Below are 13,507 nucleotides of genomic sequence, written 5' to 3'. Positions count from 1 at the left end.
TTTTCTGGGGCTTCCCATACTACTCCTGGCCAGCTCTAATGGGAAACACAGAGTCATAGCACTTTTTTAGTTGGAAGAAACCTGACTTACCGTTTTGTTTAACCTGTATCTGAAAAAGAATCTCCTCTAAAATACAACTAAGATTGGTGTGATGGCACACACCGGTGATTGCAGCTCTCAGGGAGGCTGAGATGAAAGGATCTCTTGAGCTCGGGAATGCTGAGCCACAGCGTGCTATGCTAATCCAGTTAGTGTCCATACTAAGTTTGGCATTAACATAGGGAACCCCAGGGTGTGTAGAGAGCCAAGAGGTTGCTTATGGTAGAGTAAAAAATGAGTCCAAATTCAAAGGTCAGAGGATACAAAACCTTGTATTGAGTAGTAGTATCTCAATAGTGGAATCCGGTCTGAGTTGCCCATGCATTTCTTGACTGAATGAGATAAAGATTCAGGGTCAGGGTCTTGATGTGGGTCTCTCCTTGGTGGCAGTGGCTCCCACATGAAACTTTGGAAGGCTTTGCCTTTGTAGCCCTCAATTTTCTTCTTTTCAGGGACAGATGTATTTTGTCTCTTTACCCCCAAATGAGTCTAGCCCCTTCAAGAAAGGTTTCTCTGACAACTCGAGACTCTCCTGTTCCAACAGCATCAACTGTGTCCCATGTGCAACATCATTTACTATCATGTCCATCCTATAACCTTAGTAACACTAAGTTCAATGGACAGTAAAGCCCATGTGGGGCCTATGGTGAGCAGTCAGGAAGGGTTCACTACTGGTAGGGAGGCTCTGGAATGACACACACAGACACACACACACTCCTGACAACCGAGGAAACACAATCAAAGCAGCTTTATTTTATCCTCAAGTATTTCAGTGCATCAAACAGCAGAATCCAAAGGGTAAGAGGCAGCCAAAGAAGGGGGCCTGAGGCACATGGTGAAGTCAGAGGAGCTCAGGAGCTCCCCATCCCTGCTCCACTCTCCTGGAGACTAACCCATGGAGAACAGAGCAAGGGGAAGTCTTCTCTTCCCTCACTCATTCCCCCTGTCCCAGAGCACCTGTAACCACAGCTTAAACATCTAACAACCACTTGGGACCACAGGATATACATTCTGATGATCACCCATGACTACATCACAAGCCATCCCCCCAGAGTGGGGAAGGAAGGCAGTGTGGACTGAGCTCTTGGATTCCTGGGCACACGCATATGCGACCCACCCAACCCACAGGAGGACAAGGGAGAAGGTAACTGGGCCAGCCCAATTGCTGAGCAGACTTGACAGAGGAGGTCCTACTCTCCATTTTTCTCCATAGTTTGGTGACTTCCCCCTCTCCTCACCCCACCTGACCAGGGATCTGGACTGAGCACTAGGCAGATCTTGTCCAACTCCAAGGGAACTGTACACAGGCCTAAGGAGGAGTAGAGGTGAGAGCAGGCCACAAAAAAGGAAGGAGAAAAGAATGCTCCCTGTGGGTGCCCAGAATGCTGGTGGAAATGGCGGGGGGGGGGGGGGGGGCAGAATCCTTTCTCTTTTAACTTCTTTGAAGACTGTGGAGTGTAAAGAAACCCAGGATGGGCCAAAGGAGACAAATCAAATGGGGAAGGTAAAAGATGAGATGAGGAGATCTGCCTTTGCAACACACAGCCAAACCCAGTCAGCTCCCACACAGGCTAGAGGAAGGGGCCGAGCTCAGCGGGAGCCAAGGTGAGTGGACAGCAGCAGATCAGGACTGGAAGTCAGTGGAGTCACGGGAAAGGAAGAGACCATTTTTGCTGTCCTTTCTAGGCCTTAATTCTCAGGGGGTGGGAAATATGCCATCTATCCATCCATCCCTATCAGTGCCTTGTCAGTCTCCCATTCTCAGTCTGTGGGTGAGAGAGACAAAGAGAAAGAAAGACAAGACGGCCCATCTCACTGTCCTCCTTGAAGCTTGTGGGCAATGGTGAGGATGGTCTTCAGGGCAGGCATGAAGCCAGACACCTCACTGAAGCTGCTGCTGCCCACCACCTGGGTGTGCACTGCCAGGGCCTGTTCATAGCTGCCAGCATCCACATATCGGGAGACCTCATGGAGCCCAGCCAGGACATTGGGAGATAGCTATGAGGGTAAAGAAGGCAAGAATATGTCTGGGTCAGTGGATTTTTTCAACATTTGTTTTTATAAAATTTCTAATTCCAAATTTTTCTCCCTCTTTCCCTCCCCTTCCCCCTCCCCAAGACAGAAAGCAATCTGATGTTATATCCGTACAATTACAATGAACACATTTCCACATCAGTCATAGGTCAGTAGATTTTTAAAGAAAAGATGCATACAGAACTGGCCCTGGCACTGTGGCTAGAGGATACAGCTAAAAAGGGGGAAAAGAAAGGTACCCACCATTCCCTCCTGCAGTTTCTCATACAGATATTCCAGTCTTAGGGCTACCTCCTCTAGCTTCCGTTTTGTTTTCTGAAAGTAAGGTGAAAAGATCTGTGGGTGTGAGCCTGGCCTGGGGCCAGTACTGGACATCACTTTCCTCCACCTTGACATATTCCATCAGGCCAAGGGCCTGAGCTGGACATCATCTCTATTGCCCCACTCCAGCCCCTCCCCAAAGATCAGACGAAGGGGGAAGGCCCCACACTGTGAGCAACCCTCCCTCTCTTACCCTCAAAGATTAACCCTTATAGAGCAACAAATCCAGACATAGTCAACAGAGTGAGGACAAAGGGAGTCTGGGAGGCTGAGCAGGGCCCTGCTGCTGAGGGTGAGGATAACCTGGGGCTGTCCTTTGGGGAAGGGGTGGAGGGCAGGGTCTCCCAACTCAAGGTCATACGCACAGGGTCAGAGGCCGCCAGGGCACAGCGCTGTAGAAGGGCCTCAAAGCTGGTCTTCAGGGGCTGATGTTCCAGGGGCATCTCCTTTTTCTTCACTTGCTCAGGTGGCAGCTGCTGGAGCTGCTGATACATGAGACAGACAGGCCAGTCAGATGGTCAGGTCAATCCAGACAGGACAGCAAGACACACAGACCAGACTGGATAAACAAGCAAGCTGTTTTTCTCTTGCAGCCCCTGAGGACTGACTCCGTGGTCCTAAAAGTATCACCTCAATCCCTCTTTTGAGGGTCTGCACTAGCTCTCCCACCATATAGTTCACCAAAGGGAAGTTACAGCACAAGGTCTCTGTGTGGAGGGACATTGGGGGAAGAAGCCCCCCACCCCTTCATTCATCTTACTTGCAGACTGAGCTCTCCTGGAGCACCTGGGGGAGCCTGACCCATGCCAGAGATGGGAGGGCCAGGCGAGCGGGTTTCTTGAGGATGAGGGGGCAGGTTCCCCATAGGAGCAGTGATGGGGGCTGGTGGAGTAAACCTCTCAGGCAGCTAAAATAAGGCAGATAAAGAGTCAAAGGCCAGTCGAGAGCTTCCTTGGGCTCTTATGGAGGTTTGAAGGGTGCAATTTGAGGAATAAGTGGGTAAGTGGGGTTGTGGTGTGGGGGAAGAAATGAGCAGAACCAGGGTGTTTGTGGAGAGGGTGGGCAGAGTGGTACGTGTGGGTAGAAGACAGGGCTTAACCTTTGTTCTTTGGAGGCCTCCCTTGGAAGCTGAGGTATCCCTGCAGGGTTCTCGAGGCCCTGTGAGGCACAGAGGGGTGGATGGAAGAAGCCTAAGAGACTATGGTCCCCCAAGGAAGGAGGTATGTGCAACAGAGGGAACAGGAACCTCACCCCTCCCCTGCCTACCCCACCCCCCACCAGCTGAATCAAATATACATTGTTATTCATCCTCAACCATTTTCCCCACCCTAAGAGGACCCAGACAGTGAAGGAGGGAAGACTAGAATTCAGAAGGGAGCTTTCTGAGAGAGACTGATTGATGGGGAAGGAGGAGGGGACCCTGTAGGAAGAAGATAGAAGGGAGAAAGAAGGAAGAAGAAACTGACCTGAGTGGGGATCCAGGATGCCCGTGGCTGGCAAGGTTCTAGAAACTGGAGCACCAGGCCCTCCAGGAGGACAGCACGTCATAGGGAAAGTGATGGGAGGAACTGGAGGTCGGGAGCCAATATGGGGTGATAGGCTGGGACCAACGGCCCAGGCCGGAAGTGAAGTAGAGAAGCCCGGGGCCCCTGCTAGGTAAGTGGAACCAGCAAATGATACTGTGTGGGGAGCCATTGGTGGAGGCGGCCCAGGGAAAGGCTTGGTGACCGGGAAGCCCACGGGCCCAGGGGCCTGGGTCTGCTGCACTCCCAGCAGCTGTGGTGGAGGCAGAGCTGAAATGAAAATGGGAGAGAGGTTGGTGACCCTCACACCTCCCTGAGCCAGAAAAAGGAGGGACAGGACACAAGCCCAGGAATGGGTCAGAGAGGGGGATGGCAAAGCGGCAGCTGCCCGACCAGGCCAGGGCTAGGACGGCTTCTCCCGCTTCCTCTTTTGTGCCTCACAACATGCTCACCTGGCCCTGCTCTAGGACCTGGGGGGAGAGGTGGAACCAGCTGAGCACCTGCTGCCCTAGAGGTCCTTGTGGGCTGGGTTCCAGGGCCCTGAGAGGTGCCTGCGGGGGGGAGGCCCATTGTCACCGAGGGCTGAGGCAGGAAGCCCATGGGTCCTGGGGGTGGAGCTGAGGCCTGCTGAGAGAAGGAGATTCATGAGTGTGACAGAAGACGGGGATTAGGGAGGGCGTATGGAAGGAAACAACCTTCTGTCTTCTATCAGCAGACCTACGCTGTTCCAAGACAAGGCCAGCCAGGAGTTGGCTGTGGTGATGGGTCTAATCTTGGCCTTGGGTGAGGAAGGAAATTCTCAAGGAACCAAAGAAGAGGGGCCAGTTCACAGAGGTGTTCTCAGCACGTCCCTGAGACTCTCAGTGTTGAGATCTGAGAGCCATTCATCATTTGATGCATTTAGAGTTCAAAGGGACCTTCAGACCGGTCTCAGCTAGCTCTCATTTCACAAATGAGAAAACCGAGGCCCAAAGAGTTGAAATGATTGTCCTAAGGACAGGAGACATAGATCCGAAATTCTGACGACTCTTCTGTCTCAAGAGGTAATGTCCTCCCCACATATGTGAACATGCCAGGCACGCTTCCCTGCCCTTCCCATCTCATTGCAGGGTGGGCCTCACCTGGTGAAGAGGCTGGAATCCTGCAGTGGGGGGCTGGGCTCCAAGGCCTCTAGGCTGGGAAGAAGATCCCACTGAGACCCGGGGAAAGGGGAAAGGAGGAGGCTGCTGGTCCAGGAGCCCAGACCCTTGGGCGTGGAAGAGACGGTCTCTCAGCTGCTGGACAGGGGGCTGCAATATCAACAACATGGAAAGACTAGTGAGGGACCTGTGCTGACCGCACAGGTTCACCCACTCTCTCCTTCTGCCAGGAGCTTACTCACCTGAGCACAGTGCCTGGGGAGATAGTTCATGGCAGTGGTGAGGTTGCCCTGGGCCGCCAGCAGGCTGGCATACTGAGTAATTCTGTGGGCTGTAGCAGGGCCGGGTACTGCCCCCTCAGGGTGCTGCAGCAGCTCTGGACTCCTGCTAAGAACCATCACCTTCTCCATCAAGTCCTTTGGCAACAAGGGAAAGGACAAGGGTGAGAAGTCTCTCCAGCCTGACTAGCTTCCCAGAACTCAGCATCAAGAGATTTCCTGGGTAGTATGGTGGGAGTAGGGAGCCTTCTGAGCAAAGTCCAGGGTCAGTGAGGGGTTATCCCACAGAAAAAGATTATTTATTCTCTAGGCCCGACTCCCATCTTCCTACTCAAATCAACCTACTCCGATCCACCCTAACCAAGGCCACCTCTCCCCTCATTCCAACTCTGGCTACCTCAAAGAAGGCCCCAAACTCTGAGGGACCTCACTAGTCCCCAAAGTATTTGGTCCTGTGGCTGCAGATCTCAGAGCGTGGCCACTGGTGCCTGTCTCGGTGCCCACACCATTCTCCTACCTGCAGAGCCATGGGTGAAGACATCTGATGGCTTTTCACCCAGCACTCCACCAGCCGCTCCACATTTCCTGAGCAGATATAGCAGAGGCAGGCTTCCACGGACAGTGTTCCTCCACCCTCCTGCTCTAAGCGTGTCCCCAGCATATCTGCAGGAAGATGGAAGTTTTACTAAAATTGGAAATCCAAGCTCCCTCCCCGTGCCTCTCTTCCAGAAGGATGCCTGGCACCCAGCTTGGCATGGGCTCCATGGCTGGGATGTGGCACGGAGATTAGACAATGATAATCACAGCCCATCTCATTTGACCAGGGAGACAAGGTGAGAAGAAAGGTTGCTCAGGGGAGAGAGGGGGGTGGGCATACCTACCGCAGAGCTCAGGGAAGTCTTGGGTGCCACAGTGTGTCAGCAGCAGGGCCAGAGCCTCTTTCCAACTCTTCAGACTGCACAAACATACCACATTCCTCCACTTCTGCTCCACGATGCAGGCCAGAAGCTACAGAGGTTGGAGAAAGGCTATCAGCACTGGGGCCAGAGGGCACAGGGAGGTGGGTGCTGGGCACCGGCACAGTGGCTGGGAAAGACCACGTGTGGCATGCAGGCACCATACTCACACACTGGTGTACTGCCCACAGTGTACGGTCACGTTCTAAACATGCACCGCATCACATACAAGTCGCAGGTCCATGTCTGAAGCACTAAGCCCTCTCCTCCCCAGTGCCTGGCACGTACTGAGGCAATCCTGGACTTCTTCTGCGCAAAGTAGCGCTGCTGAGTTTTCCGCAATAGCTGCTCCCCGCCAGCTCCAGCCAGGATGATGGCATCAGCAAACCTCTCCTCCTTCAGGCACAGTTCCACAGCATGGCCAATTTCTCCCAGCAGCAGGGCCTGGCTAAGCAGCCCATCGGTGTCTGCAAGGAGAGGGCCCCCAACCATCAGTCAAATCACAGACTGGATTTGTTTCTCACCCAAGGACCCCTTCACAAACTTAGGACCTTGCTCCCTTTCCCACCAGAACCTGTGACCCATATCTTCAACAACTACATCGGGATACCCCCTCTCCCACCCCAAGGCTCCCATCACTCCTATCCCCTTACCCAGCTATAGAAATGGCAGCCCTCTGACCAACAGCCATCCAGGACTGTACTCTCAGGTCTCCCTCCCCATGGGGTTTGCCCAGAACTATTCCAGCCTGCGAGGGGCCTGGAAGCCACTAAACCTGTGTACTTGGTGGAGGCAAGCATTTGGCTGGTGTTGGAATCCCTTGGTCCCCCAGACAGAACTGTAGGAGGACTGGGAGAGAGACACCATGTAGGGCTGCTACAGAGCACTGTCCAGGTCAGCATCTCCTAGTAAGCCTTTCCCAACAGGAAACAGGATAGACCCAGCCTCCAAACCCATCTCAAAGGAAAAAAGCTCAGACACTGAGACAAAGCAGAAGTGAAGTTGATGGGAAGTGGAGAGACGCCATGTGTGGCCAAGAAATGCCTTGCACTCGACCTCTGTGCAGAGGGGGCTCCATATGGGGGCATGGGCTTATTGCCGGGTGGGCACAAGCCTGGACACAGTTCTCCGCCAGCTCAGGGCACCTTCTGTGATAGGGATCTCCAACGGGGTCATGTTCTGAGGGACAAGCTCATCAAAGAAGGCAGAAGATGCAGCAGATTCCTCTGAAGAAGGTCTGGAGCCCTGTGCCAGGAAGGGGAGGACAGAGAGGTGACAACCGAGGGTCTGTACTCAAGGGCAGCCTCCTGCCTGGCTGGGGGAGTCCCTCTGTGGGTCCATTCCCACATCTGTCCCCCTCAGAGGTAAGGGCAGAGACCAAGTGAAGGGGTGAAAAGGCTAAATGAGCTAAGGCCCAAGCCCTCTTGGGCTACACAGTCACCTGAGGAGCTGCAATGGGAGCTGAGTACTTGGACAGGGAAGGTAGCCACCCAAGCCCCAGCACTGCCCTCCCTTGTGCCTTGAGAATGTCCAGGAAGGGCTCCCACCACACCTGCCTGCAGGCTTGTCTGTTCCAGCGGAGGTCACCTCCTTTGGGGTGAGGACTCTCACCTACTTCCGAACCACTCCCCAGATGTGCAGCCATCTGCAGGAAGAGGGCTATGAGCATCTTCTCAAAGCGCCCCCTCTGCCTGCCCTCCCACAGTCTGGGCTGGGCCGGTACTCTGTATCACACAAGGACATGGTGTGCTGGGGGAAATGACCACCACGGTGTATGTACACTGTGTGTGTGTGCTGGGGGAAATGGCAGGGCGGCCCTGAGGCCTTGCTCCCTCTGTTTGCCCATCAAGGCTTCATGAATCTTTCGAGGGTCTTGTCTGAGAACCTTTGGCCATCTCCCTCTGGAGCCTCAGGGCGGAAAAGGACCCAAGGCCACGGGACTAGGGCCACAGGCACAATGACAAGGAAGGAACCCAATTTCCTATCTTTCCTGATGGATCTTCCTGCTCTCTGAAATGGAGGCAGGCATCTAAACTGGAGAGCAGCTCACCTTCTCAGAAAGCTCTTCCTTACTAAATCCTAACAGCTTGAGGAATTGAGTCCTGGACTGCTGCTCCAAGGTCACCTAGGGAATCATGGGACAGAGAGTAAGGTCAGTGGATGGTGATTGGACCTTTCCTGAACTTCACTTAGCAAAGGCTGTTCCAAAACATCACGGTTCTTCATACTGCTGAAATGGTTTGGGCTGAGGTCTCAAGTGACTTATGTGAGCAAAGGCAGACATTATCTCTCGTCCAACTTAGAGTTCTGCTCTGACTGCATGGGAGCTGACTTCCCTGTAACTGCCCGGGGACTGAACTCTTCTGGGGCCCCAGGCTCTGTTTTGTACTGCCCTGGCACTCAGAGTCAAACTCTGCCTGCTCCTTCAGACTCTGCATGCAGGAGAGGACTAACCTCCTTCCCCTGCCCCAGGATAGAGGCCAAACTTCCTCAGGCTCTTTCCAAGCAGAGTGTACTCCCACCTTTCCTCATCTTTCTAACTGGATCTTTCCACCTTGTTCAGTAGTTGTGCTCTCTGTGTCAGGACCAAGACCTGAGTCCCATCCCCCTTCTCCTGGGCCCCATTTCCCAAGAAATGTGGACATAACTTCAGTTATAATCTAGACTGATGGCCTCTGCTGACTCAGATGACCCCAGAGTGGCTATGTTCCAACTTGTACCAGAAGAATGGCCGTGAGCTCTCTCTTCTCCCCTCTTCCTTGTCTCCTATCACTCAGGCATCTCCTGCTATTTTTTTCTTCTTCACATGATGAGGTGAGGTGGCCTCACTCCTTACCAGGGTCAACCCCTCCTCATGTTCAAATAGTACCATTCCATCCCAGCTCCACCAACAGGTCGCCCTGTCTCTCATCTCCATTTCTTTACTCATTTTCAATCTCTCCTTGTCTCCTGGCTCCTTCCCTACCACCTACAAATATGCCCACATCTCCCCAATCCTGAAAGAACCCCCACTTGATCCTTCCATCCCTGCTACCTATTGTCCTATATGTTTTCTGCCCTTTATAGCTAAACTGTATCAGTCCACTGAAACTCTTCTCTCCAATGGCCTTTTCTCAATCCTCGTTCTTATTGACCTCTTTGCAGCCCTTGACACCGAGGATCACTTTCTCCTTTCTCCCTCCTTATATTTTCTTCTCTCTGGATTTTCAGGACCTCTCTCTCTCTCTCTCTCTCTCTCTCTCTCTCTCTCTCTCTCTCTCTCTCCCTCCCTCCCTCAGTGTATTGTCCTCTTCCTCTCTCCCTCTATGTCACTTGGTGATCTTATCAACTTCTATGGATTTAATTACCATCTATCTCTATGCTGATGATTCTCAAATATACCTAATGTGACCCAAACTCTCTGCTGACCTCCAATCTCACACCTCCAACTGCCTTTCAGACATCTCAAAAGGGAGGTCTAGTATATATCAATACAGAACTCGCTGTTTCACCCACTAAACCTTCCCCACCTCCTTCCCTTCCCTAACACTGCAGAGGGCAACACTACCCAGTCCCTCAGGTTCATGACCAAGGAGTCATTCCAGATTCCTCACTATTTCTCATCTCCCAAAACCAATCTGTTCCCAAGGCCTGATGATTTTACTTCTGCAACATCTCTTGAATACATTCCCTTCTCAACTCTGACATCACCCCAACCTTAGTGCAAGTCCTCATCACCTCATGCCTGAATTATTGCAATAGTTATTTATGGGTCTTCCTGTTTCAAGTCTTTCCCCACTCCAATCTACCCTCCATTCTAATGTGATCTAGTCAACGTGTCACACACACACACACACACACACACAGAGAAACACACACCCCACCCCACCCCACCCATTCCCCCACCCACCCACTCTTACTCAATAAACCCTATTGGCTTCCTTTGCCTCCAGGAACAAATACAAAATGCTCTGCTTGGCATTCAAAGCCTTTCATAACCCAGCCCCCTCCTACCTTTCCAGTCTTATGCCTTATTCCTTGTCATGCACTCTTCAATCCAGTGGCACCAGCCTCCTGGCTGCTGCACAAACAAGACACTCTATCTCCTGGCTCTGGGTACTTTTCTGGCTGTTCTCCATGACTAGAATTCTCCCTCCTCTGCTCTGACTACTGACCTCTCTCGATTCCTCTAACTCCCAATTACAATCCCTTCTTTTACTGGCAGTCTTCCTCAACCCCTCTTAATTCTAGTGCCTTTCCTTTGTTAATGATTTTCTGTTTATCCTGTGAATATAGTTTGCTTTGTACAGATTTGTTTGCTCGTTGTCTCCTCCATTAGACTATTAGCTCTTAAGGACAGGGACTGTGTTTTGCCTTTTTGTATCCCTAGTGCTTAGCACAGTGCTTTGCACATAGGAGGTACTTAATAAATGTCTACTGATTAATCTCTTCATCCTGTTTCCTCCCCAGAATCCATCCCTCTAGGTCTCTATTTAACAATTAGTCATCTCTTATAACTACTTACCTCTGGTCTCTCCAGCTCCACCTCTTTAACCTTTCGGTCATCCTAGTACTGTATAAAAATATTCTAGAGTCCTTCTCAGGTCCCTGCCTTGCTGTTTACCTTTCTAGACTCTCCCTGACCCCATACCATCTCCCTTAGAGCCTTATCCTCAGTCAGTGTAGCAGGCCCTCATTCCCAGATAATGCTTTGTGGTCTTACATTTTACCCTGTAAGCTAGACAAGTCCTCCACAGCTCACCTCCTTCCCTCCCTCCCTCTCTTGCTTCCTTCATTTTTCCTCTCTGTGCTCAAGCCTTTAGCAAAGGCTGAACATTCAGAAGCCACAGGCTTCCATTACCAGTGTGTGCCCAGTATAAGACCAGGAGGCTAGTCTGGGGATAAAGTCTCTGAGCAGATATAGGAGCCACTGAGCCTCATACCTTTAGGAACTGCCAGATGTCCTTCTCAGAGGGCAATGAAGCCTGCTGGATCTGCCTCTGACAGTAATTCAGGAGACTACCTGACCCTAAGGCCTCCTGCAGTTCCTTGGACCGGGCCAACAGCTCAGACTCTGTGGTAACTTGGCTGATGAAGATGAGGCGAGAGCCAGGCTGTGGCATCTGCTGGGTTGGGGGGCTAGACAGACCGAAGGTAACCAACTTTCCCCCAAACTGTAAAAAGAAGATCACACACACTGTAGCTAAGTGCCAAAGGTAAGAACATGGTCTGTCTCTTCCCCTCTCCCTCCCACTGCCACCAAAGAAAGCAGCACCAGAGTGAGGGGAAAGACCACTGTCGGGGCCATCCAGGACCTGAATTCCAGCTCTGCCCGTTGTGTGACTCTAGGCCAGCCACCTCACCTTTCTAGGCCTAAGTTTCCACACCTTTAAGCTTGTTTCCATCCCCAAAATCCCATGACCTTATGAGTAAGAGGCATTAAATCAGGCTTGCTCACCCTGGCCAAAGAGAGACCAGACATTGATGGGAGCCTGAGATCATAAGGGTATGAATCAAGGGTGATGGGCTGCTAACATGTTTGGACAAACTGATCAGAACAGAGTTCCCCCAACTTCAGGCTGCTGATAGATCCCTAGGAAACATGTTTTCCTCAAGCAGAGTTCCCCAGAGAGGACTAAGAAGGGTGGGTACTTCTAAATTGTGGTCCCCTACTCTGTTTGTGTCCAGACGTCACTACAGATATGTGTTCTGTCAATACAAATCCTACTAGTCGACCTGGTTGGAAACTTTGGACTCTTCTCTACCCACTTCTCCAAGCTGTTACAGACGGAGCTCCATCATTTCTTCTTTCAGGAGATCTTTTATGCCTTTTCCCACCTCTTGATCCCCAATGCCACCCCTAGTTTTGGTCCTCATCACTTCGATCCTGGTCACTGCAATGGTCTCCTAACTGGCTGCTCTGCTTTCAGTCTCTCCTTTGGCCCAGCAGTCTTTTACATCAGTAAAAAATGAACATCCCTACAGTAGACATATATTTGCCACTACTCTACTCACAAGCCTTCCTCACTGCTTAGAGAAAGAAGGCCAGAGTCCTCTGCTCACCAATCAAAGCCCTCCATTTTTTGTACCACCCTCCTTTTTCAGCCTTCCATGGGCACCCTTGGCTCCAGCTCGACAGGCCTCCTGTCCCCTTAACCCTTGAAGCTTCCTCTGGGCTGAACTCCCTCACAAAGAGTGCACTCAGCTCTTCTCCTTGACTATTCAAACCCTATTCATCTTTTAAGGCCCAGATCAAGGGCCATCTTCTTCAGGAAATTTTCCTTGACTACCTCGCCCATATAATGAACCCCTCTCTCTGAACTCCCACAGGTCCTTAGTTTGAATCAAAGTTTGGATACTTAGCTGTTAAATTTGTATTCTAGCACGGGCTAAAAAGGAATACATTTACATTACTCTTTTTTGTGTGTTTTTTTTTTGTTTGTTTTTTGCAGGGCAATGGGGGTTAAGTGACTTGCCCAAGGTCACACAGCTAGTAAGTGTCAAGTGTCTGAGGCCGGATTTGAACTCGGGAACTCCTGAGTCCAGGGCCGGTGCTTTATCCACTGCGCCACCTAGCTGCCCCTACATTACTCTTTACAGACTACAAAGTGTTTTAAAAGAGATTATCTCATTTTATCCTCCTATGCTACTATGTGTTACAATGGAAGGGTTGCTAGCCTTGAAGTCAGAGCACCTGGGTTCAAGTACTGGATCTGTCATTTACTACCTGAGGGGCATTAAGAAAAAGGCCTAGGGGCAGCTAGGTGGTGCAGTGGATAGAGCACTGGCCTTGGAGTCGGGAGTACCTCAGTTCAAATCCAACCTCAGACACTTAACACTTACTAGCTGTGTGACCCTGGGCAAGTCACTTAACCCCAACTGCCTCACTTAAAAAAAAAAAAGGGCCTAACATTCTTACATCCCACTTTCCTCATCTGCAAAATAAAGAAGCTGAACCAGAAGACCTCTACAGACTCCTCCTGTAACCTTCTGAAATAGGCAGAACAGGCATTAATTACTGTTATCATTTTATAGATGTGGAAAGTGGCTTAGTGAGGTGATGTAATCTGCCTAAGGTCCCACAGCTAGTATGTGGAAGAGCCATGACTTGACCCGAGATCTCCTGACTCCCAAAACAGTGCTCCATCCACTAGACCATGTCATCTTCAACGCAAGGT

The 13,507-nt window shown here is 51.3% G+C and overlaps 1 protein-coding gene across 12 annotated transcripts in view; it reads right to left on the bottom strand.

The window, feature by feature from the left end:
- Positions 1-848: 848 nt before the first annotated feature.
- The window catches only part of SEC31B (SEC31 homolog B, COPII coat complex component), a 37,380-nt gene continuing 24,721 nt past the window's right edge, over positions 849-13,507 (bottom strand). For 6 of the 12 annotated variants that reach the window (XM_043987316.1, XM_043987322.1, XM_043987323.1 and 3 more), the window contains 16 exons: positions 11,273-11,503; positions 8,401-8,475; positions 7,903-7,995; positions 7,496-7,595; positions 6,639-6,817; positions 6,276-6,402; positions 5,912-6,057; positions 5,359-5,532; positions 5,099-5,266; positions 4,430-4,604; positions 3,921-4,247; positions 3,554-3,612; positions 3,215-3,361; positions 2,820-2,939; positions 2,377-2,448; positions 849-2,097 (listed from right to left, as the gene is read on the bottom strand). In XM_043987316.1, coding sequence (XP_043843251.1) covers positions 1,912-2,097; positions 2,377-2,448; positions 2,820-2,939; positions 3,215-3,361; positions 3,554-3,612; positions 3,921-4,247; positions 4,430-4,604; positions 5,099-5,266; positions 5,359-5,532; positions 5,912-6,057; positions 6,276-6,402; positions 6,639-6,817; positions 7,496-7,595; positions 7,903-7,995; positions 8,401-8,475; positions 11,273-11,503 — 2,379 coding nt within the window. In that variant the 3' untranslated portion in view covers positions 849-1,911. The remainder of the gene's footprint in view (positions 2,098-2,376; positions 2,449-2,819; positions 2,940-3,214; positions 3,362-3,553; positions 3,613-3,920; positions 4,248-4,429; positions 4,605-5,098; positions 5,267-5,358; positions 5,533-5,911; positions 6,058-6,275; positions 6,403-6,638; positions 6,818-7,495; positions 7,596-7,902; positions 7,996-8,400; positions 8,476-11,272; positions 11,504-13,507) is intronic. The other 6 variants (XM_043987321.1, XM_043987328.1, XM_043987329.1 and 3 more) reach the window with 3 other exon arrangements.

The sequence above is a fragment of the Dromiciops gliroides genome, chromosome 2 (assembly GCF_019393635.1).
Source record: "Dromiciops gliroides isolate mDroGli1 chromosome 2, mDroGli1.pri, whole genome shotgun sequence".
In the NCBI taxonomy this organism is placed as follows: Eukaryota; Metazoa; Chordata; class Mammalia; order Microbiotheria; family Microbiotheriidae; genus Dromiciops; species Dromiciops gliroides.
The sequence above is the reverse complement of the archived record's forward strand: the minus strand, read 5'-3'. Positions and strand labels throughout refer to the sequence as shown.